This window comes from Peromyscus leucopus, chromosome 2, assembly GCF_004664715.2.
Source record: "Peromyscus leucopus breed LL Stock chromosome 2, UCI_PerLeu_2.1, whole genome shotgun sequence".
NCBI classification, from domain to species: Eukaryota; Metazoa; Chordata; class Mammalia; order Rodentia; family Cricetidae; genus Peromyscus; species Peromyscus leucopus.
This window is the reverse complement of record NC_051064.1, coordinates 115,287,375-115,305,517: the sequence shown is the minus strand read 5'-3', so window position 1 is coordinate 115,305,517 and position 18,143 is coordinate 115,287,375. Positions and strand designations below refer to the sequence as shown.

The window sequence follows — 18,143 nt, the reverse complement described above, 5'->3', positions numbered from 1 at the left end:
ATACAGTTCCTCATGTTGTGGTGACCCCTGACTGTAAAGTTATTTTCATTTCTACTTCATAACTGGAATTTCTACTGTTATGAATCATAATGTAAATATGTGTTTTCCAATGGTTCAGTTGACCACTATGAAAGGTTTGTTTGTCCCTCCAAATGGGTCATGACTGATAAGTTGAGAATCACTGCTGTAAATGAAGCAAAAAACATGAACAATATCAAGCATAACAGTTCCATGGAGGAAGAAATTACGGGAAGGCTCTGGTTCTTACAAAATTTCAGAGGCAGTCTGCTGTAATAGATTCTCAGGCTATATAAAAAATAATTTGAGGTGAAAATTCAAAATAATCTAACTGTCATTTATTGTATGTTTTGTTGAACCCCTTCTGGCCTCTGAGGGAAATTTGAGAGGTATGTGATTATGTTTGCATTCTTTGGCCATTGCATTATCTAGAAGAAATATTTTCAAGAAGAAAAAAAAACCTTTTTGATTCCATTTTACCCTATTTTTCTTTTAAATCCTTTCCAAGCCTGTTTGCATTGTTAGTTTCTGTTTTATTTTTTAGGCTGTGCAAAAATACAAAATTGAAAATGTAGTTTCATTGGTTGTAAATGCAAAAGAACCTGGGTGGTGTTTGGGCTCTTGGTGCATGAAAGACCTGAAATGTGTCTCCATTTCTGTTTGTAAAGGATAAGATAAAATTCCTTATGTTGCTAATGCTGTGATTGCACCATTGGATGGAGGTGTGGCTAGACCAGACATCAGCACAAAAAACATCTCCTACCGTCTCAGTAGCAGACAACTCTTGCACCAAACCTTTGGGGCAGTCTCCTGCCAGCAACAGGCATAGCTGCTCCTGGCTTTTGCTCCTTTTCCTTCTCCTAGGCAGGTTTTTCCTGTCTGTTTTCTCTAGAGACAGAGGTGTCAGCAGTTCAGCATTATTGTCATTTTCATTAGGGTTGGATTCATTTTTTAAATTACTTTTTATTTTCAAGGCAAGGAAACTCAGCTGAACAAGCACACTTCATGTTCCATTCATTTCCATTTTCCACTTACTAGATTCTATCTTCAAGGACCTCATTCCAAATGTTTCCATCTTTCCATTACATCCTTTTCATACTCATAACCCTTCTGCAACATAATTTACATCTCAAGTTAGACCAGTTTTTATTCTCAGTGCATTTCTATCCTTTATGTGCTAATTTATACAGGAGATCAGTTAAAATACTGAATGACTGGGGAGCATCTAATTAAAGTAGATTGATTATAGTGAGTTTTGAGTGTTGATCTGTACAATCAAGGATGGGTACAATCTTCTGTGTGTGTGTGTGGAACATGTAGGATTTGTATATAACAATATACTCCTTGTCCTTTTGAAGAATCATCTGTAAAAGCATTAAAGGAGATCTCTATAGGATTTTTAGATAAAATTTTAGACAATATTCATGGAATATCTTTTTAAAAAAATCTTAAAAGTTGATCTTTCTTATGAATATCTATAGACTTTGAGTAGCATGCTAATGCTACCTGTCAATTATTATCAGTGTGGAACAAATTATCAACCTGCACTTTATTTAGTGGCACAAAGATTTCTGTAGGCTCTTTACCAGTAAGTTGTTTAAGATGTGTTCTTCCCAACATTATCAAGTCTATAATTTCTTTTAATAAGGAGTTACAAATTGTTGTGGAAATTTTGACATAATATCTATATATGTTGGATTTGGAAACAGGATTTCTCTGTGTAGTCTTGTCTGTCCTGAAACTTGTTCTGTAGATAAGGCTGGCCTTCAACACACAGAAATTTGCCTGCTCCTGCCTCCTGGTTGCTGGGATAAAATGCTTGTGCTACCACCCCCCCCAACACACACCATACAAATTTTTATAATACCATTACCTTGTTGATAAACAATTCCGTGGGTGATGATGAGGAAGGATGGGTTAGTAATTGATAAGGATGTAAGGGATTGCTTTGTGAGCTACCATTTTTAGCAGTAGCATTATCTAAAGCTAATGACTCACTCTGCTTTTAGTGTTGTTTTGGTGGAATTTAACTGAAAGTTTCTGGAAAGCAACTTAAAGAGTGTTGCCAAAGTATACAACTGACATGAACCAAACTTTTTGTTGTTGAGTTTTTTCAACACAGGGTTTCTCTGTAGTTTTGGTGCCTGTCTTCAATCTCGCTCTGTAGACCAGGCTGACCTCGAACTCACAGAGATCTGCCTGGCTCTGCCTCTCGAGTGCTGGAATTAAAGGCATGTGCCACCACTACCCAGCCCAAATTTTTTTGTAAGTAATTGATGGTACATTGTTCGGGTAGTTTTAAGCTGAGAGGATGGTAGAGAATTTGTTGTAGAGTAATAATGCATCCTAAATAACTATAAGGTGATTGCTTTTGTATTTTATCTGCAGCTATCTTTAAATTTTGCTCTTTTAGTTTGTTTACCATAGAAGTTAAGCACTCTTTTAAGTATTGACTAGATGATCAGAACAAGAGAATGTCATCCATATAAGGAAAGATCAATACCTCAGGAAATTTAATCAGCACCAGAGTAAGTGCTTTATGTACATAATATTGACATATAGTGTACTATTTTCTTTCTGCTGTGGTAAAACTTTCCACGGATATCAGGTTACTGGCTATTGATTGCTTAAAGTAGGAAAAGAGAATGTAAACTCTTCCTTATCATCAGGATGTAAAGAAATAGAGAAAAAGCAATCTTTTAAGTCAAGTATGATAATTAATGTCCTTGAAGAACCATAGTAGGAGTAGGGACCCTGACTGCAGGATACCCATTGTTCTCATAGTAATATTTCTGTCCCTGAGATCATGTAGTAGTCAAACTTTATTTTTTAACTTGTTGTGAATTACAAAAATAGGGGAATTTCAAGGACCAACTGAAGAGTCTATAAGTTCTAGTTGCATTTTTCCTGTACTATACTTTGGGACTGTTTTAACTTTTCCCAAAGGGACAGTTGATCAACCTACTATGTGATTAATGCTGTGAGGGAAAACAAAAAGCTAAGCTCTGGGACAGCTGAGCCCTGGAGATCAGGTGGGGGTTATGGAGCCCTGCCTGCCACTCCTTGGAACTCAGGTGTTGCAATAGCTGCTGATCTGACTGGACCTAAGCAGTGGAAAAGGATGCCTTGCCAACATGTGCAAGATATATCCTGGAGAGAATTTTCTCTCTCTCTCTCTCTCTCTCTCTCTCTCTCTCTCTCTCTCTCTCTCTCTCTCTCCCTCTCTCTCTCTCCCCTATGGTGATATTTTATTTGTACTGAAATGTGATTTTTTTTGCATGTTAATAAATAAGTTGCCTGGGGTCAGAGCTAATAGCAAGCCATAGCAAGCCATAGTGGTGGTGCACACCTTTAATCCCAGCTCTTGGGAGGCAGAGCTAGGCAGATCTCTGTGTGTTCAAGGATACAGCCAGCATGGAGACACACATCTTTAATCTCAATACCAATGATACAAGACCTGGAGGTCTGTACAGACAATCAGTGACAAGGAGGTCATGTGGTTGGGTTTACAACCAATGAGAAGACAGAATAGAAAGTCTATAAAAAAGACAAACACACAGGAAGTAGCTCTCTTGCGGAGAGGTAGGACAGCAATGGCAGTGAAGGATAAGGTTTTTAATCTCAGCTCTTAGCTATTGCTCTGACCTCTATGCTTTTGTCTCTGAATCAGCTCTGTGTTTCTTAATTAAAATGATGGTTACATCTACACTTCCCTCCTCTTAAAATGATCTTCCTGAGTGGGTCCAAGGAAAACATTACTGTACTCCAGCTTGCAAAATAATTGACAGTGATGTTATCTCACCTTTCATGAGCTCTCTTCATATTAGTGCCTTTGTGCTTCCAATTAAAAATATCTATGGCTGCTTATTTAGGAAACCAAGGACTGAATTTTACAAAGTTGTAGAACTGTTGCTCTGATTAGTTTGCTCCTCTGGATCTTAACAGACATTTCAATAATTGTATAAAATGCTTTGTCACAAAGGGCTGAGAAGACACCATGTTTAAATCTCTTAGTTGTGGTTATGACCTGTGGATGAGAGGACCAAACTCCTACCCCCTTCTTCTATTTAAGGAAAAAAATGCTTAACTCTTGTGAGGGTCCAGTTCCTTACTCTGAGTGTCAGTTTTCGGGGTGGGGTCTTTATCACCATGGCCAGCAGAGTTCATCTGTGTGAGATAAGAAGGCAGTTTGGTTCAACAAGACTCAGCAGTTGATGTTGGTTCAAACTTTGAAAGTCTGACATCAGGTAGCTTATTTCAGGCATGCGTAAGGACAGCACAAATATTAAAATAGTTTCCCAGTGATAATTAACTCAATCCCATGTGAACAACAAACCTAACGACATGATTACATCAAAATTCTTGTAAAATACAAGTGACATCTTCCATAAAGACAGGTTCTAATTAACTGTCTCATTTATCCAGAGGACCTGGTCCAGTTCCATGGGGGCACCTCAGCAATTGGTTCACAGTTCATGTGTTTCCACTAGTTTGGCTATTTGTCCCTCTGCTATTTCCAATCATGGTCTCAATATCTCTTGCTCATATAATCCCTCCTCTCTCTTGACACTTGGACTCCTGGAGCTCCACCTGAGGCTTGGCCATGGATCTCTGCATCTGCTTCCATCAGTCACTGAATGAGAGTTCTATCATGACAGTTAGGGTGTTCAGCCATCCAATCACCAGAGTAGCTCAGGTACTCTCTCAACCATTGTCAGTAGTCTATAGTGGAGGTATCTTTGTGGATTTCTGGGGACCTCTCTAGCACTTTGCTTCTTCCTACTCCCATGGGGTCTTCATTTATCATGGTATCTCTTTTCCTTGTTCTCCCACTATGTTCCTGATCCAGCTAGGACCTCCCACTCCCCTAAGCTCTCTTTCCCCTGATCCTTGCCCTCTATTACCCCCACTCCCCACCCCCAGTTTGCTCATGTAGATCTCATCTATTCCTCTGTCATTGGGTGATTCCTGTGTCTTACTTAGGGTCCTCTTTACTAGGTAGCCTCCCTGGAGTTATGAGTTGCAGTCTGGTTATCCTTTGCTTTACATCTAGTATCCACTTATGAGTGAGTACATACCATGTTTGTCTTTGTGAGTCTGGGTTACCTCACTCAGGATGATATTTTCTAGTTCCATCCATTTGCCTGCAAACCTCATGATGTCATTGTTTTTCTCTGCTGAGTAGTACTCCATTGTGTATATGTACCACATTTTATTTATTCATTCTTCAGTTGAGGGGCATCTAGGTTGTTTCCAGGTTCTAGCTATTACAAATAATGCTGCTATAAACATAGCTTGAACTGTTTAGGAGGGCCCCCAGGTAGTGGAACCGGGACCGCTCAATGGTGCATGAGCTGGCTTTTTGGAACCTAGGGCCTATGCTGAGACAATTTGCTCAGCCTTGGTGTAGGGAGGAGGGGACTGAACCTGCCTCAACTGATTCCACCAGGCTGGGCTGACTCCCCATGGGAGAACTTGCCTTAGAGGAGGTGGGAATAGGGGGGGTGGATTGGGTGTGAAGGCTGGTGGATGGGAGGAGGGAGGACAGGGGAATCTGTGGCTGATATAAGAGGGAAATTCATAGCACTAAATGCCCACATAAAGAAGTTGGAGAAATCTCACACTAGTGACTTAACAGCACACCTGAAAGCTCTAGAACAAGAAGAAGCAAAGTCTCCCAGGAAGAATAGATGCCAGGAAATTATCAAAGTGAGAGGTGAAATCAATAAAATAGAAACAAGGAGAACAATACAAAAAACTAATGAAACAAAGAGTTGGTTCTTTGAAAAAATCAACAAGATAGACAAGCCCTCATGCAAACTAACCAAAAGACAGAGAGAGAGAATCCAAATCAACAAATCAGAAATGAAAAGGGGGACATAACAACAGATATTGAGGAAATCCAGAGAATCATCAGGTCATATTTCAAAAACCTCTACTCCACAAAACTGGAAAACCTAAAAGAAATTGATAATTTTCTGGAAAGGTACCACACACCTAAGTTAAATCAAGACCAGATAAACTATTTAAATAGTCCAATAACCCCTAAGGAAATAGAAACAATCATTAAAAGTCCCCCACCCAAAAAAAGCCCAGGACCAGATGGTTTCAACACAGAATTCTACCAGATCTTCAAAGAAGAGTTAATACCAATACTCTCTAAGTTGTTCCACTCAATAGAAACAGAAGAAACATTACCAAACTCCTTCTATGAGGCTACAATTACCCTGATTCCTAAACCAAACAAGGATACAACAAAGAAAGAGAACTACAGAACGATCTCCCTCATGGACATTGATGTAAAAATACTCAATAAAATACTGGTAAACAGACTCCAAGAACACATCAAAACAATCATCCACCATGATCAAGTAGGCTTCATCCCAGGGATGCAAGGGTGGTTCAATATACGAAAGTCCGTCAATGTAATATACCATATAAACAAACTCAAAGAAAAAAAACCACATGATCATCTCACTAGATGCAGAAAAGATATTTGACAAAATCCAACACTCCTTCACGATAAAAGTCTTGGAGCGATCAGGAATACAAGGAACATACCTAAACATAATAAAGGCAATTTACAGCAAGCCAACAGCCAACATCAAATTAAATGGAGAGAAACTCAAAGCAATTCCACTAAAAATCAGGAACAAGGCAAGGCTGTCCGCTCTCCCCATACTTATTCAATATAGTACTTGAAGTTCTAGCGAGAGCAATAAGACAACATAAGGAGATTAAGGGGATACAAATTGGAAAGGAAGAAGTCAAGCTTTCTCTATTTGCAGATGACATGATAGTATACTTGAGTGATCCCAAAGATTCCACCAAGGAACTGATAAAGCTTATAAACACCTTCAGAAACATAGCAGGATACAAGATCAAGTCAAAAAAATCAGTAGCACTCTGATATACAATGGACAAAGAAGCTGAGAAGGAAATCAGAGATACATCACCCTTTACAATAGCCACAAATGACATAAAATACCTTAGGGTAACACTAACCAAGCAAGTGAAGGACCTATATGACAAGAACTTTAAGTCCCTGAAAAAGGAATTTGAAGAAGATGTCAGAAAATCGAAAGATCTCCCATGCTCATGGATAGGCAGGACCAACATAGTAAAAATGGCAATTTTATATGAGCGAGAATTGTTGAAACCAAGGTTGGATAAAGCACAGGGACAAATAGCCAAACAAATGGAAACACATGAACTATGAACCAAAGGCTGAGGGGCCCTCAACTGGATCAGGCCCTCTGAATAGGTGAGACAGTTGATTGACTTGATCTGTTTGGGAGGCATCTAGTCAGTGGTACTGGGTCCTGTGCTCAGTGCATGAGTTGGCTGTTTGAAACCTGGGGCTTATGCAGGGACGCTTGGCTCAGTCTGGGAGGCGGGGACTGGACCTGCCTGGACTGAGTCTACCAGGTTTATCTCAGTCCTCCAGGGAGGCTTTGCCCTGGAGGAGGTGGAAATGGGGAGTGGTCTGGGGGGAAGGGGAGGGTGGCAGGGGCGGGGAGAACAAGGGAATCTGTGGCTGATATGTAGAACTGAATAGTATTGTAAAATAAAATAAAAGGAAAAAATTAATTGTAAAATAAAAATATTTTTTTAAAAAAGATAAGTTCTATACATTAACTAAGAAAGAAGATTCAATAAACAAAGCTCATGATAAGGGCCTGGTGGAGGACAGAGCTATAGACTGACTGAGATAAACAGGTTCAAGATAAGAGTCTGGGGGAGCTGGTGTGACCTGGCCATACAGATAGCACAGAGGTCTCCAGGCTATTATAAATCACCTCCTTTCCCAGCCTCAAGGTGGCAAACAGGTAATATATATCTCCCTCAAAGAGATAACCTTGTGTCTTTAATATTCATGCTTCCCCTAGTGCTTATCTGTGAGCACAAGTACCTACATTCTTTCTGTAGGAAATGGCATAAATGAAGTACTCATACATGAAATTCTCAAAACAAATAATTTAAAAAGTAGCAGCTAGTGCCCTTAACTGATAAGCCACATCTCCAACCTCTAGTACATACATCTAATGGAATATTTTAGGATTGTATGTTATTGATAAACCACAAGAATCTATTATAGAAGTTTTTCCTCTTGGGTTATCAGCTCTATACTCTTATCCATGTCCATATAAAAATATGTTTGCACAATAAAGACGAGTCTTTTAGCTTTAGGCATGAGTTAGAGGATGCTTCAAAGATGTAGTCTTCGTGAGCACAGCTTTTAAATGTTGAGGGTCTGGTCTCTAGTGGCTGTTACATGGTTTTAAAAGAGAAAACTATTAAAATTTAAGTGAAAGTTTGTATTCTTTAAAATTTCAGCCCCAAATGTCGGGAATCAAGTTTTTAAAAAACCATACAGTTCTTCCAAAGAGCTCAGTAAACAGAGGCTTTCCAGGATGTGTGGATAAAATAACTGCCTTCCCAACAGTACCTGGGAGGGTTATCATAATTGTGTATTAAGAGCTGGGGCAGGCATTGCTGTGTAAGGCACCAATAATCATACCAGTGAAAACCCCACTAGTTCCAAGAAGGAGGCTATAATGTACCAGCCTTTATATAACACACGGTTCTTCATTTGCATTTTCTTATAGTTACTGAGACAAAAGGACTGGACAGGTCACCTTCTAGACATCTGAGTATCAGTCACATGAACCAGATCTTCTGAGTTGCCACCATTCCATCATATTTACCTTGCAATCTGAAGTAAATAAATGAAACCAGCTTGATGATGAACACTATCATCACATACAGGATCACACTAATATCTTCCAACCATAAAGTGTCCAATTCAAAATGTGGATCTGAAACTGGGACTGGGAAAAGAGGAAAAAGTCAGGACAGTTGCAGCCAACAGAGCAAGGCTAGATTGCACATGAAAGGTAGCTTTGCTTTTCAGGTTCCTGTTGCTCCATGCCTCCTACATGTACAAGAACAATCCAGAAGAAATTTGGCCTACTGGATTTTAGAGATGAGTGTGTTTTTGTCAATATTGTGAGAGGTTATGAGGAAACAGGTATGTAGCAGATTTTCTTGGACTGCTAGCCCCCAAATCATGAACTAGGGGTGTATTATTTATGAATGTGCAATCTTAGTTTAGGCTTGTCCCAGTACCTCTTATAACTTATTTTAACTTGTTTCTCTTCATCTGCATTTTGCCTCTGGAGCTTTTTTCCTTTCATTCTGTACGTTCTATTTCTTGCTTCTTCTGTGTCTGGCTGACTGGAAGCTACCTGGCTGACTGACGCTGGGCATCTCCCTTTCTTTGTCCTTCATTCTTTCGTGAGCCTAGATTCCTCCTCCTACTTATTCGCTCTGCCTGCCAGCCCAGCCTATCCCAACAGGACCTGCCAGTTTGGGATATTTAGGGCTTCTCTTTCTTTTTTTCCTCCCTGATGTAGGACAAGTTTTGTCCCAGATGAACTTCTTATGACCTATTGCCAAAGGCAGGCATGAGAATCTCTGCCAGGCTAGCTCTTAAAAACAAAAGTTGGGGAAGGTAGAGCAGGGTTTGCAGGTTTGGAAGTAAAGTAACTAGGTTCCTGATCCAATTTGGAAAAGAGGAATTCTAATTTTGAGGCAGCCTTGGAAAGAAATGGGAGAAGGAAGAAGGAGGGCAGAAGGAAAATGTGAAGGCTCCCACTAATGCCATTTGGAGTCTCTTTCAGTTATAAATGTACAATGTGTTGAGGTGCCGTATTTTGTATTTTTATTCTCGACAATACCCTCTGGGTACCACCCTCTGGGCACCACCAGCTACTGCTTTCATCAGCGTCGGAGCCTTCAATAAGACAAAAATATGGAATCCTCTGGAGTAAAGCTCCCCACAAAGCTGACAGTCTGGTGGGGGTGAGGTGCAGTATAAAGACAATGAAATGATAAGTACTGGCAAGTGCACGAATAAATGAGAATGCTTGTGCACTGTTGGTGGGAATGTGAAATGGTGAGGGCATGGTGTGTTAACTTCTCAAGAAAAAATAGAATTACCATGTGATACAGAAATCCAGTTTTGAACATATGCCCAGTAGAATGGAAAGCATGCTTTAGAAGAGGTATCTGTATGCCTGTATTTACAGAAGAATCATGGCCAATAGTGAACAGAAGCACAGTCCACGCTTTTATTCTTTAGGCCTTGTCTTAAAGTGTCAGGATCTATGATTCTACACACAGAAGTCAAAATAGCATGAGAAGGAAGTGAAGCTTTGTCCCCACTGTCTTGTGCAAGAAGAAATAAAATATTCTACATTTGGTTCATTTGTCAACATGCTTATAAAGTCTATGACTTGAGTTTTATTGTTTGTAACAGGGTCTTTTATAAGACAGAAAGATATTATTTTTATTATGGCAAAGGTACTAGATATTACATTTACCACTAGCCATTTTCTATTTTATAGTTTGGTAAAATTAAGTGTATTTATATTGTACACCTTTCATTCATCTCTGTAAATGCTTTTATTAAAAATGAATTTGAAATTCTGTATCCATCAAACAATAATTCCATCTCCTCTCCTACTTCTACCTTCTGTAAACCTCCATTCTACTTTTTGTATATAATGTCTGGACCTCATAATAGTGGAATCATGCAGTGTCTTTTTAAGACTAGACTGTTTTTCTGAATATAAGGCCCTAAAACTCATTTATGCAGATAACATATTACCCAATTTGCAATTTACTCTCATTTGTTTTAAGGCTATTGGTATGTTCATTTTACAGGAGAAAATGAATGAAAACTCCTTTAAAGAGTGCAATCCAGCCTTGTGATTCTGCATTATGATTTGGGGCTATAGTTCTGGCTTACTATACTGCAGCAATTCCCAACCTGTGGGTCACAACCATCAGCAAACACATATTTCCAATTGTCTTAGGAACCCAAAACCACAAATTTATTTTTGTTGCTGCCTTATAATTGTAATTTTGCCACTGTGCATTGTTTCAGTTTCTCGGACTACCAGAAATATGTGTTTTATGATGGTTGAGAATTGCTGCAGTATAAAGGATCACTTTATCTGATTGTTTTGTGTCTTGTGTAATAATTTCCAAAAGAACCTTGAAGATAAAAGGGATGACAACCCATTTCAAATATGTTCCCTTATTTTTATAATTTCCATTTTAATTTTACCCTCGATTAAAAAGAAAGAATAACTTAAGTTGTCTATTGTCGTGGCTTGAAAGAAAATAGCCCCCAAAGGGAGTGGCACTATTAGGAGGTGTGGTCTTGTTGGAGTAGGTGTGGTCTTGTTGGAGGAAGCCTGTCACTGTGGAGGTGGGCTTTGAGGTCTTATATATGATCAAACCATGCAGGGTGAGAGATACCACTTCCTGTTGCCTGCAAGTCAAGGTATAGGATACTCAGCTACCTCTCCAGCACCATGTCTGCCTGCATACTGCCATGTCCCACCATGATGATAATGGACTGAACCTCTGAACTGTAAGCCACCCAACTAAATATTTTCCTTCATAAGAGTTGCTGTGGCCATGATGTCTCTTCACAGCAGTAGGAACCTAAACTAAGACATCTATGACTACTATAAAATTAAAATTCATTGTAAAAGTAGCTAATTTTGAGGAGTGTGTCTTTTCATTGCATCTATCTCTAAAATAAATATTTAAATTTAAAAGTATCTTTTCACAATGGACATGTGTTTTTTTAAATTCATAATATAAGTATAGCATCTCACTTTGACAATTATTATTTAAACTAATTTTGCTTTTGTGAATATTTATTTCATTTTAAATTTATTCTTTGAAAAGTTCATTTTTTAACTAAAAGTAAACTTTTTTCTTACAATAAGTTCTGATTGTGGTTTTCCCTCCCCCAACTATTCTCAGCTCCTCTTAGCCTTCACACCCACCCATACCAAGCCTTTCTTTTACTCTATGGCTTTAGAAAAGTTCACATTTAATATGATGTATCATAATCATATCCACTCCCCTTCACTCTCTCACTCTAAAATCCTCTGAGCTCTCCAACACATCTCCCTCCAAACTTCATGTCCTCTTTTTATTTTTTGGTAAACCAATGACTTTAATGGGTGTTGCCCATATGCAAGTTGTGGGGCCATACACTGAGGAATAGGCAAACTACAAATGGCCACACTTTCAAAGAAAACTGACTCACCCTTCAGAGCATCCATTAACTGCTAATAGCTTCTCAGCTAGAGTTGAAGCCTCAGAAGCTCCTTTTACTTCAATACAGGATTTTTTTTTAACATGTTTGATCTAGACTCAAAAGTTTAAGACAATTGAGCTAGTGAGACGGCTCAGCAGTTAAGAGCACTGACTGCTCATTCAGAGGACCTGGGTTCAAATCCCAGTACCCACCTGCTGACTACTAACCATTTGGGGAATATAACACCATCTTCTGGCTTCCACAGGCACTAGGCATGAAGGCAAAATACCCATACATATAAATAAAATTTAAATTGATAAGAAGTTTAGGATACTTAATTATTATTTCCTTTGTGCCAAAAGTATAAAGCAATCAGGACAATTTACTGGGAAATGCTGAATTTGTGCAAAAAAATAAACCATTATGAATTTGGAAGAAATTGTTTCTTATGGAGCAAAATAATCAGCTGCATCTACTATTAAGCTTAAAAAATTCAGGACTCTGTAATCTAGACATTGTGGCATGTGTTCTTATGGCCTATTGACCCTGTATTATATTTTAATCAACAATCACTCTTCTGTTGCTAAATATCTTACTGGGCAGTTGGGAAGGTGGGAGAAGACTTCTACAGGATGTCCCCAGAACTGGCTTTTACATACCTCTTTGTTTTAGATGCAAAATGAGAATGACTCCCATAATTGCAATCATTGAAATCATGAAAACAATTGCACCCCTTTTCCAAGGACTATTTATCACAGAGCAGTTACCTAAAGAAAAAAATGTTATTATTACTAGATATTTGTGTAGAGGCACTTTACATTGGAAAAAATACACCCAGAAAGCAAGAGCTATTGCGTGTATGTGTGTGTGTGTGCGTGTGTGTGCATGCGTGTGTGTGTGTGTGTGTGTGTGTGTGAGTGTATTATTTTAAAGTTGTATTTTAATTTTTTTCTTTTAATTTTTAAAATTATAATATAATTACATCATTTCCCCCTTCCGTTTCTAAAGTGACTACTTCCAGGGTGATTTGGAAATCAATAGAGAGGGTAATATCAGGGTACACATGTAAGGGCTTTTAAAAACACCTTTCTTCTTGTGTTCATAGAAGAAGAAAGATTTAGGATTAGAATATAATAGGACAGGAGTAAAGGGGATAGCTGTTTTTGAGGTGGGACAGGTTTGGGATTGAGACTAAGTAGGCCCAGGGGAAAATTTACTCCATCTCACTTGTCATAAGTAGGCATTAATTAAGAACAAGAGACAGAGGTATATATTTATTATTATCATTTGGGGGGGGGTTGAAAGAGGCTAAAAGGAGGACAGGTCTGAAGACTTCTTAACTGCCTGAGAGATCTTAATTTCCACAATGTGAGAATTTACAACTATGAATAGTTTCCATTCTTCTGCTAGAGAGTTATAGTCACTGTGGTGGTTTGAATGAGAATGGCCCCCAGAGGCTCATCTATAGTTGTCCTCAGTTGTCGGAATTTTCAGGAAGGATTAAGAGGTATGATCTGGTTAGAGGAGGTGTTTCACTGGGTGAAGGCTTTGAGGTTTTAAAATATTTCCTCCATTCCCCCAACATCTTATTTGCAAATAAAGATGTAAAAATCTTGGATCATGTCAATAAAAACAAAACTTCTGAGACAATTGATCTCTACAGGGTATCTAGCAGAGAGAGAATTTGATTTTGTGGCTTTCTGATGAGTGGGCCCTCCCTATGAACCAACAAAAGAATTTGGAAATGGCAGCTGTTTCATTCAGAGTGCAGTGTTCAGAAGGGCAGCCAGAAATGTGACAGAGGAAAATCAGATACTTCAGAGAAATACAGAAACATTCATAGCCAAATACTTACTTGATGGACATACTGCATCCGTTGGAGGTGATCTAGAGGGACTGGTTGTACTTCTGAGATTTAGAGCTATGGCAGAAAATGGATATGAGTTTGGGAACTTTGACTTTTATTGGCGCGTGTTCATCAGAATTAGTGATGAATTTCTTTAAAATATTTTTATTCAGATATATCATAACCATTGGAAATATTATCCCCCCAATCTTTTGTCTCCCCTCAATTTATTATCCCTCACCCCCCAAACAATCTTGCTTTTACACTCGCCTCACACATATTTAAAAGGTTCTTTTGTCTATGTAAACTATAATCCCCAAAGGAAGAAAATTGTGTTATCTGTATTTCTGAGTTATATTAGTTAAAAATATCAGTTTTCTGGTGCATTCACTTTATGCCCTACCAATGACAATTCTATTCTTTATACTCTAATAAAACTTCACTATGCATGCATACCACATTCTCAAATATTTTTATCTATTCCTTTGTTCACATACATCAATACTGATCTCATACTTGGCTATCATGAGAAGTGCTATAATAAATCATGCTGTATAATTATCTCAGTTGTAGGGTGACTTAGAGTCTTTGAGAGTATACACCCAGTACAGGTAATACTGGGGCCTATCAGAGTTCTGTTTTGAGGTCTCCAAGGTATTTTACTGTATACATTGTCATGGGGAGAAGCGAACAAATAATAATCCCAGATATGCCATCTACAACAGAACAAAGAAAGTATTTCACCAAGTCCAGTTTGGTGGACCAGTGAGTTTCCTGGGATTACTTGCAGGACCATGGCTGACCCAAGGGTAACTGTATAACTAAAGGATCATTCCCAGTATGAATGGTGAGCCACGAAAATTGCTTCTTACAGACAACTTCCACTGAAAAGATTTTCTCCCTAGAAGTTGTTTACTGATTTTGTAAGCAATATTGAGGTTGTGAATCATGATATTTGTAAGTTGTATGAGCTTTCTAATCCCTTTAAGTTTCCTTAGCTTCCTAAGCGTATGAGTCTTCCTTCACTCTCTAAGAAGAATTTTTTTCTAGTTAAAGGAAAGAGCTACACAACACTCTACCCCTTCCTCCAGCTTTTATATTCTTTTAAATCACTCTTATGGCATTTTCTGATCTTTGGAGAGAGTTGTTAAATGTCTATTATTATTTCTTTATGGCTGAGATTTGAGTCACTTGTTATAGCAAAAGCCACTGATTCCCAGGAGCTTGGCCAGTTACAAGTCTCCACAGAGACTGCAAAAGAAAAATTTCCATCTACATTCTAGTAGCAGAAGTACCCTATGGGTAGAAACACTTGTGTTTAGATTGCAATTTGGAGGGAATTCCATGACTGTTTATGAAAACAATAGTATTCTACATAGCATCGTTTGGTGCTATGAAAGCCAGCAGTTAGGGAGGGAGCTTCCAGCTCTGCCCTCTCCTGATATTTATGTTATATAACAAAAGGGTTCAATGTCTTTAGCAACAAGTGCTATCATTTAGTTTTGTCACAACCAACAGCAGTTGAAATTGCCCTTGTGGTTTGTGAAGATTTAGGGCTTCATTGGCTTCAGTGGCTTTCTAAAGACTTAGTACTCCCATGACAATGAGAATTTCATCTAATATCCTTTTGGATCCTATCAGTGTCTTTTTTTTGTTTTTGTTTTTGTTGTTTTTTTACTCACACATCGGAGCTTGCAAAAATCTCCTTAACTGTTGTTTTCACAAATGCTATTCCCAATTTTTAAGATACTTATGAGGTAGCCTTACCCAGTGAAATCTCTTTTACAGAAGGTAGACAAGGTCTTTAAAGGCTCACTACTGTTTACTTCAAGCAAGAGTCAATTGGTTCTACAGAGGTAAAAGAACACTAACAGAGAAACATGAGCTGGGATGAATAGTGCATAAATAGACCCCATCATTTGTATCAATTATTTCATTATAAAAAGCAACGCTGGTACAAAGTGAATGTAGAGGAGGGACTACCCATGTAGCCCACTACAATCCAATCATATTTCATAACGCATCTGGCCTCCACTTCTTGGGATGCTGCTATTGCACAGGTCCTGTGGATCTTTCTACATTTGACGGTCCCCAACCTGTACTATTTGTACTACTCATCATAGTTCAGGGTTAAGGAGGAAGAGGGTAATAGTTTTCTGTGCCTACTGCTGCAGCTGGCTCCCTGGTTCTGACCAGCCCTGAGCCAGCACCACAGCCCTGTTTTTTCATCAGCTATATCTGGATATTGAAAAATTATATATTAAAATCTTCACTTGTGGTTTACTTATTTCATGAGAGAAACATACATCACATATTCTGGCAGAGGATAATTGCCCATATCTATGACAAGATCAATAGTATTCTTAGGCTATTTTATAATTTATGCCTTCAGTGAACTGTTTCTTAGGGTGTAAAGGCTTCTAGAAGCTCACTGGTATATATCATTTGATAATTTGATGAAAATTTCCCCTAGCATTCTGGTTATCAAATTTTCCTTTGATTGAACCTAGCAGACCCTTTTGTCTACAACTTCCCCTGTTTATCATATATTCATTGCATTAGCCCTTTAGCAACCCAATTTAATTATCAATTTAAATTCAGATCTGTCAAAGCCTCTTCTGCTTCACAGAAATCACATTCCACCATGGGGCTCAGCAAAGATTTTTAAGTTCCATACCAGGAGCTGAGTTAACTTTTTCTTTGAATTTTCTACAAACAGATTCTAACCAGCCTGGTAAACTGAGCACTGATACCACCTCCTATATACAAAATTTCTTTGGTGATGCCTATCCTTCTTCTATTGTCTTCAAATCCCTGACACTTTTGGTAATCTTGGCTTGAGACAGTTAAGTGTTCCCAATGTCTTCTGTGAGTCAGTTCATCCAGACTGATATCCTTGTATTGCTTCAGGTTATATAGAATGAATAGTTACTTTACTATTTCTCTAGTTCTGTGATACCTATGTTGGTCCCATTTGCTGCCATATCCCACAGCTTCACAATCTAGAGACATTCATTTTTTGTTTTAAAAATCTTCCCAATTTTAAGCCATTCAGATTGAGCCATTCATTGACTTTCTCTCTTGATATTGAAAATAGTACTTGATGGGTATATTCTATCATCATTATCTCAAATTCTTTCTCCTCATCACTTGATTTCTTACAGTAGCTTCTAAGTTTTTTTATTTTGTATTTCTTTTTTGTTCCAAGGGAGGGCTCCTTAGCAAAGATCTAACCCATTACCTCCTTCTACCTGTAACATTGACATTGCAGATTGACATCTTCTCATTCTCCCTTTGTTTCTCTTTTCTTGTCAAATCTGAGACTGTGTGGAGAATAGCGACATCCTTATGTCTTTCAATATATTCATCCCTCACTCACGTGACAAAATTCTTTCCGGGCAGATGAGCCTCAGTGTCATGTTGTATCACCCACAGCAAAGTGTCTCCTGACAGAGCTTTCTTATGAAAGAAGTATGAGTTGCTTTCAGAGATTGCAATATATAGTCCACCAGGCATCTGGGGTGCATCTCCATACTCACATGAAGCAGACCCCATTCATCAATGAGGCATTCTACCTGATGCCATGTAAAGGAAGATGCCAACACTAAGAACATCCTTCCTAAAGGATGCTCTACTCTCAGAAATCTCAGCATTGGTTTGCATGATTTATAATAATCACTATGATCATACAACTGTCATTACAGAAAAGAGGCTAATCATCCCGTATCATATAGGAAAAGGTATTGATATTGATACTGACCTAAATAGATGCCTTATCTTCAGAATGATCAGCCTCAAATTGCCCACTATACATGCTGGGCAACCATTCAATGATTCAAAGATAGATAGCTATACTACTGAATGGCTCACTTCAGCATGGGTAATAACATACCTAAGTTACATCTTACAGCTCCCTAGTCAACTTGGATGTCAGTCACCACAGGTAAAAGGGGTTTCAACTTGATTAAATTAAAGGCAGCACCAGCTTTTGTAAACAGTATTGTGAGAAACTCCACCTGCAAAAGCAGAGAATGTGTGACTGAAAAGTGGGTCCTATATAACATGTGACCCAAGAGTTATGTACTTCCTGGGTACACTGGCTTGGGAAACAATGATTGGATAGCTTTAGCTATGTCCTCTTCTTCCACTTTTGTT

General features: G+C 38.5%; 1 protein-coding gene across 6 annotated transcripts in view; it reads right to left on the bottom strand.

Annotated features, from left to right (window-relative positions):
• Positions 1-18,143, bottom strand: part of LOC114707387 (selection and upkeep of intraepithelial T-cells protein 2-like) — a 38,308-nt gene that overhangs the window by 2,579 nt on the left and 17,586 nt on the right. The window contains exons 6-11 of one of the 6 annotated variants that reach the window (XR_005090887.1): positions 13,998-14,063; positions 12,802-12,909; positions 8,727-8,849; positions 4,107-4,185; positions 1,054-1,128; positions 814-906 (exon numbers count right to left, since the gene is read on the bottom strand). Coding sequence is in view for 2 of the 6 variants with exons in the window: in XM_037202822.1 (XP_037058717.1) it covers positions 4,163-4,185; positions 8,727-8,849; positions 12,802-12,909; positions 13,998-14,063 (320 nt within the window). In the remaining 4 variants the exon portion in view is untranslated. Of the gene's footprint in view, positions 1-813; positions 907-1,053; positions 1,129-4,106; positions 4,186-8,726; positions 8,850-12,801; positions 12,910-13,997; positions 14,064-18,143 lie in introns of those variants that run through there. The other 5 variants (XR_005090886.1, XR_005090888.1, XR_005090885.1 and 2 more) reach the window with 5 other exon arrangements.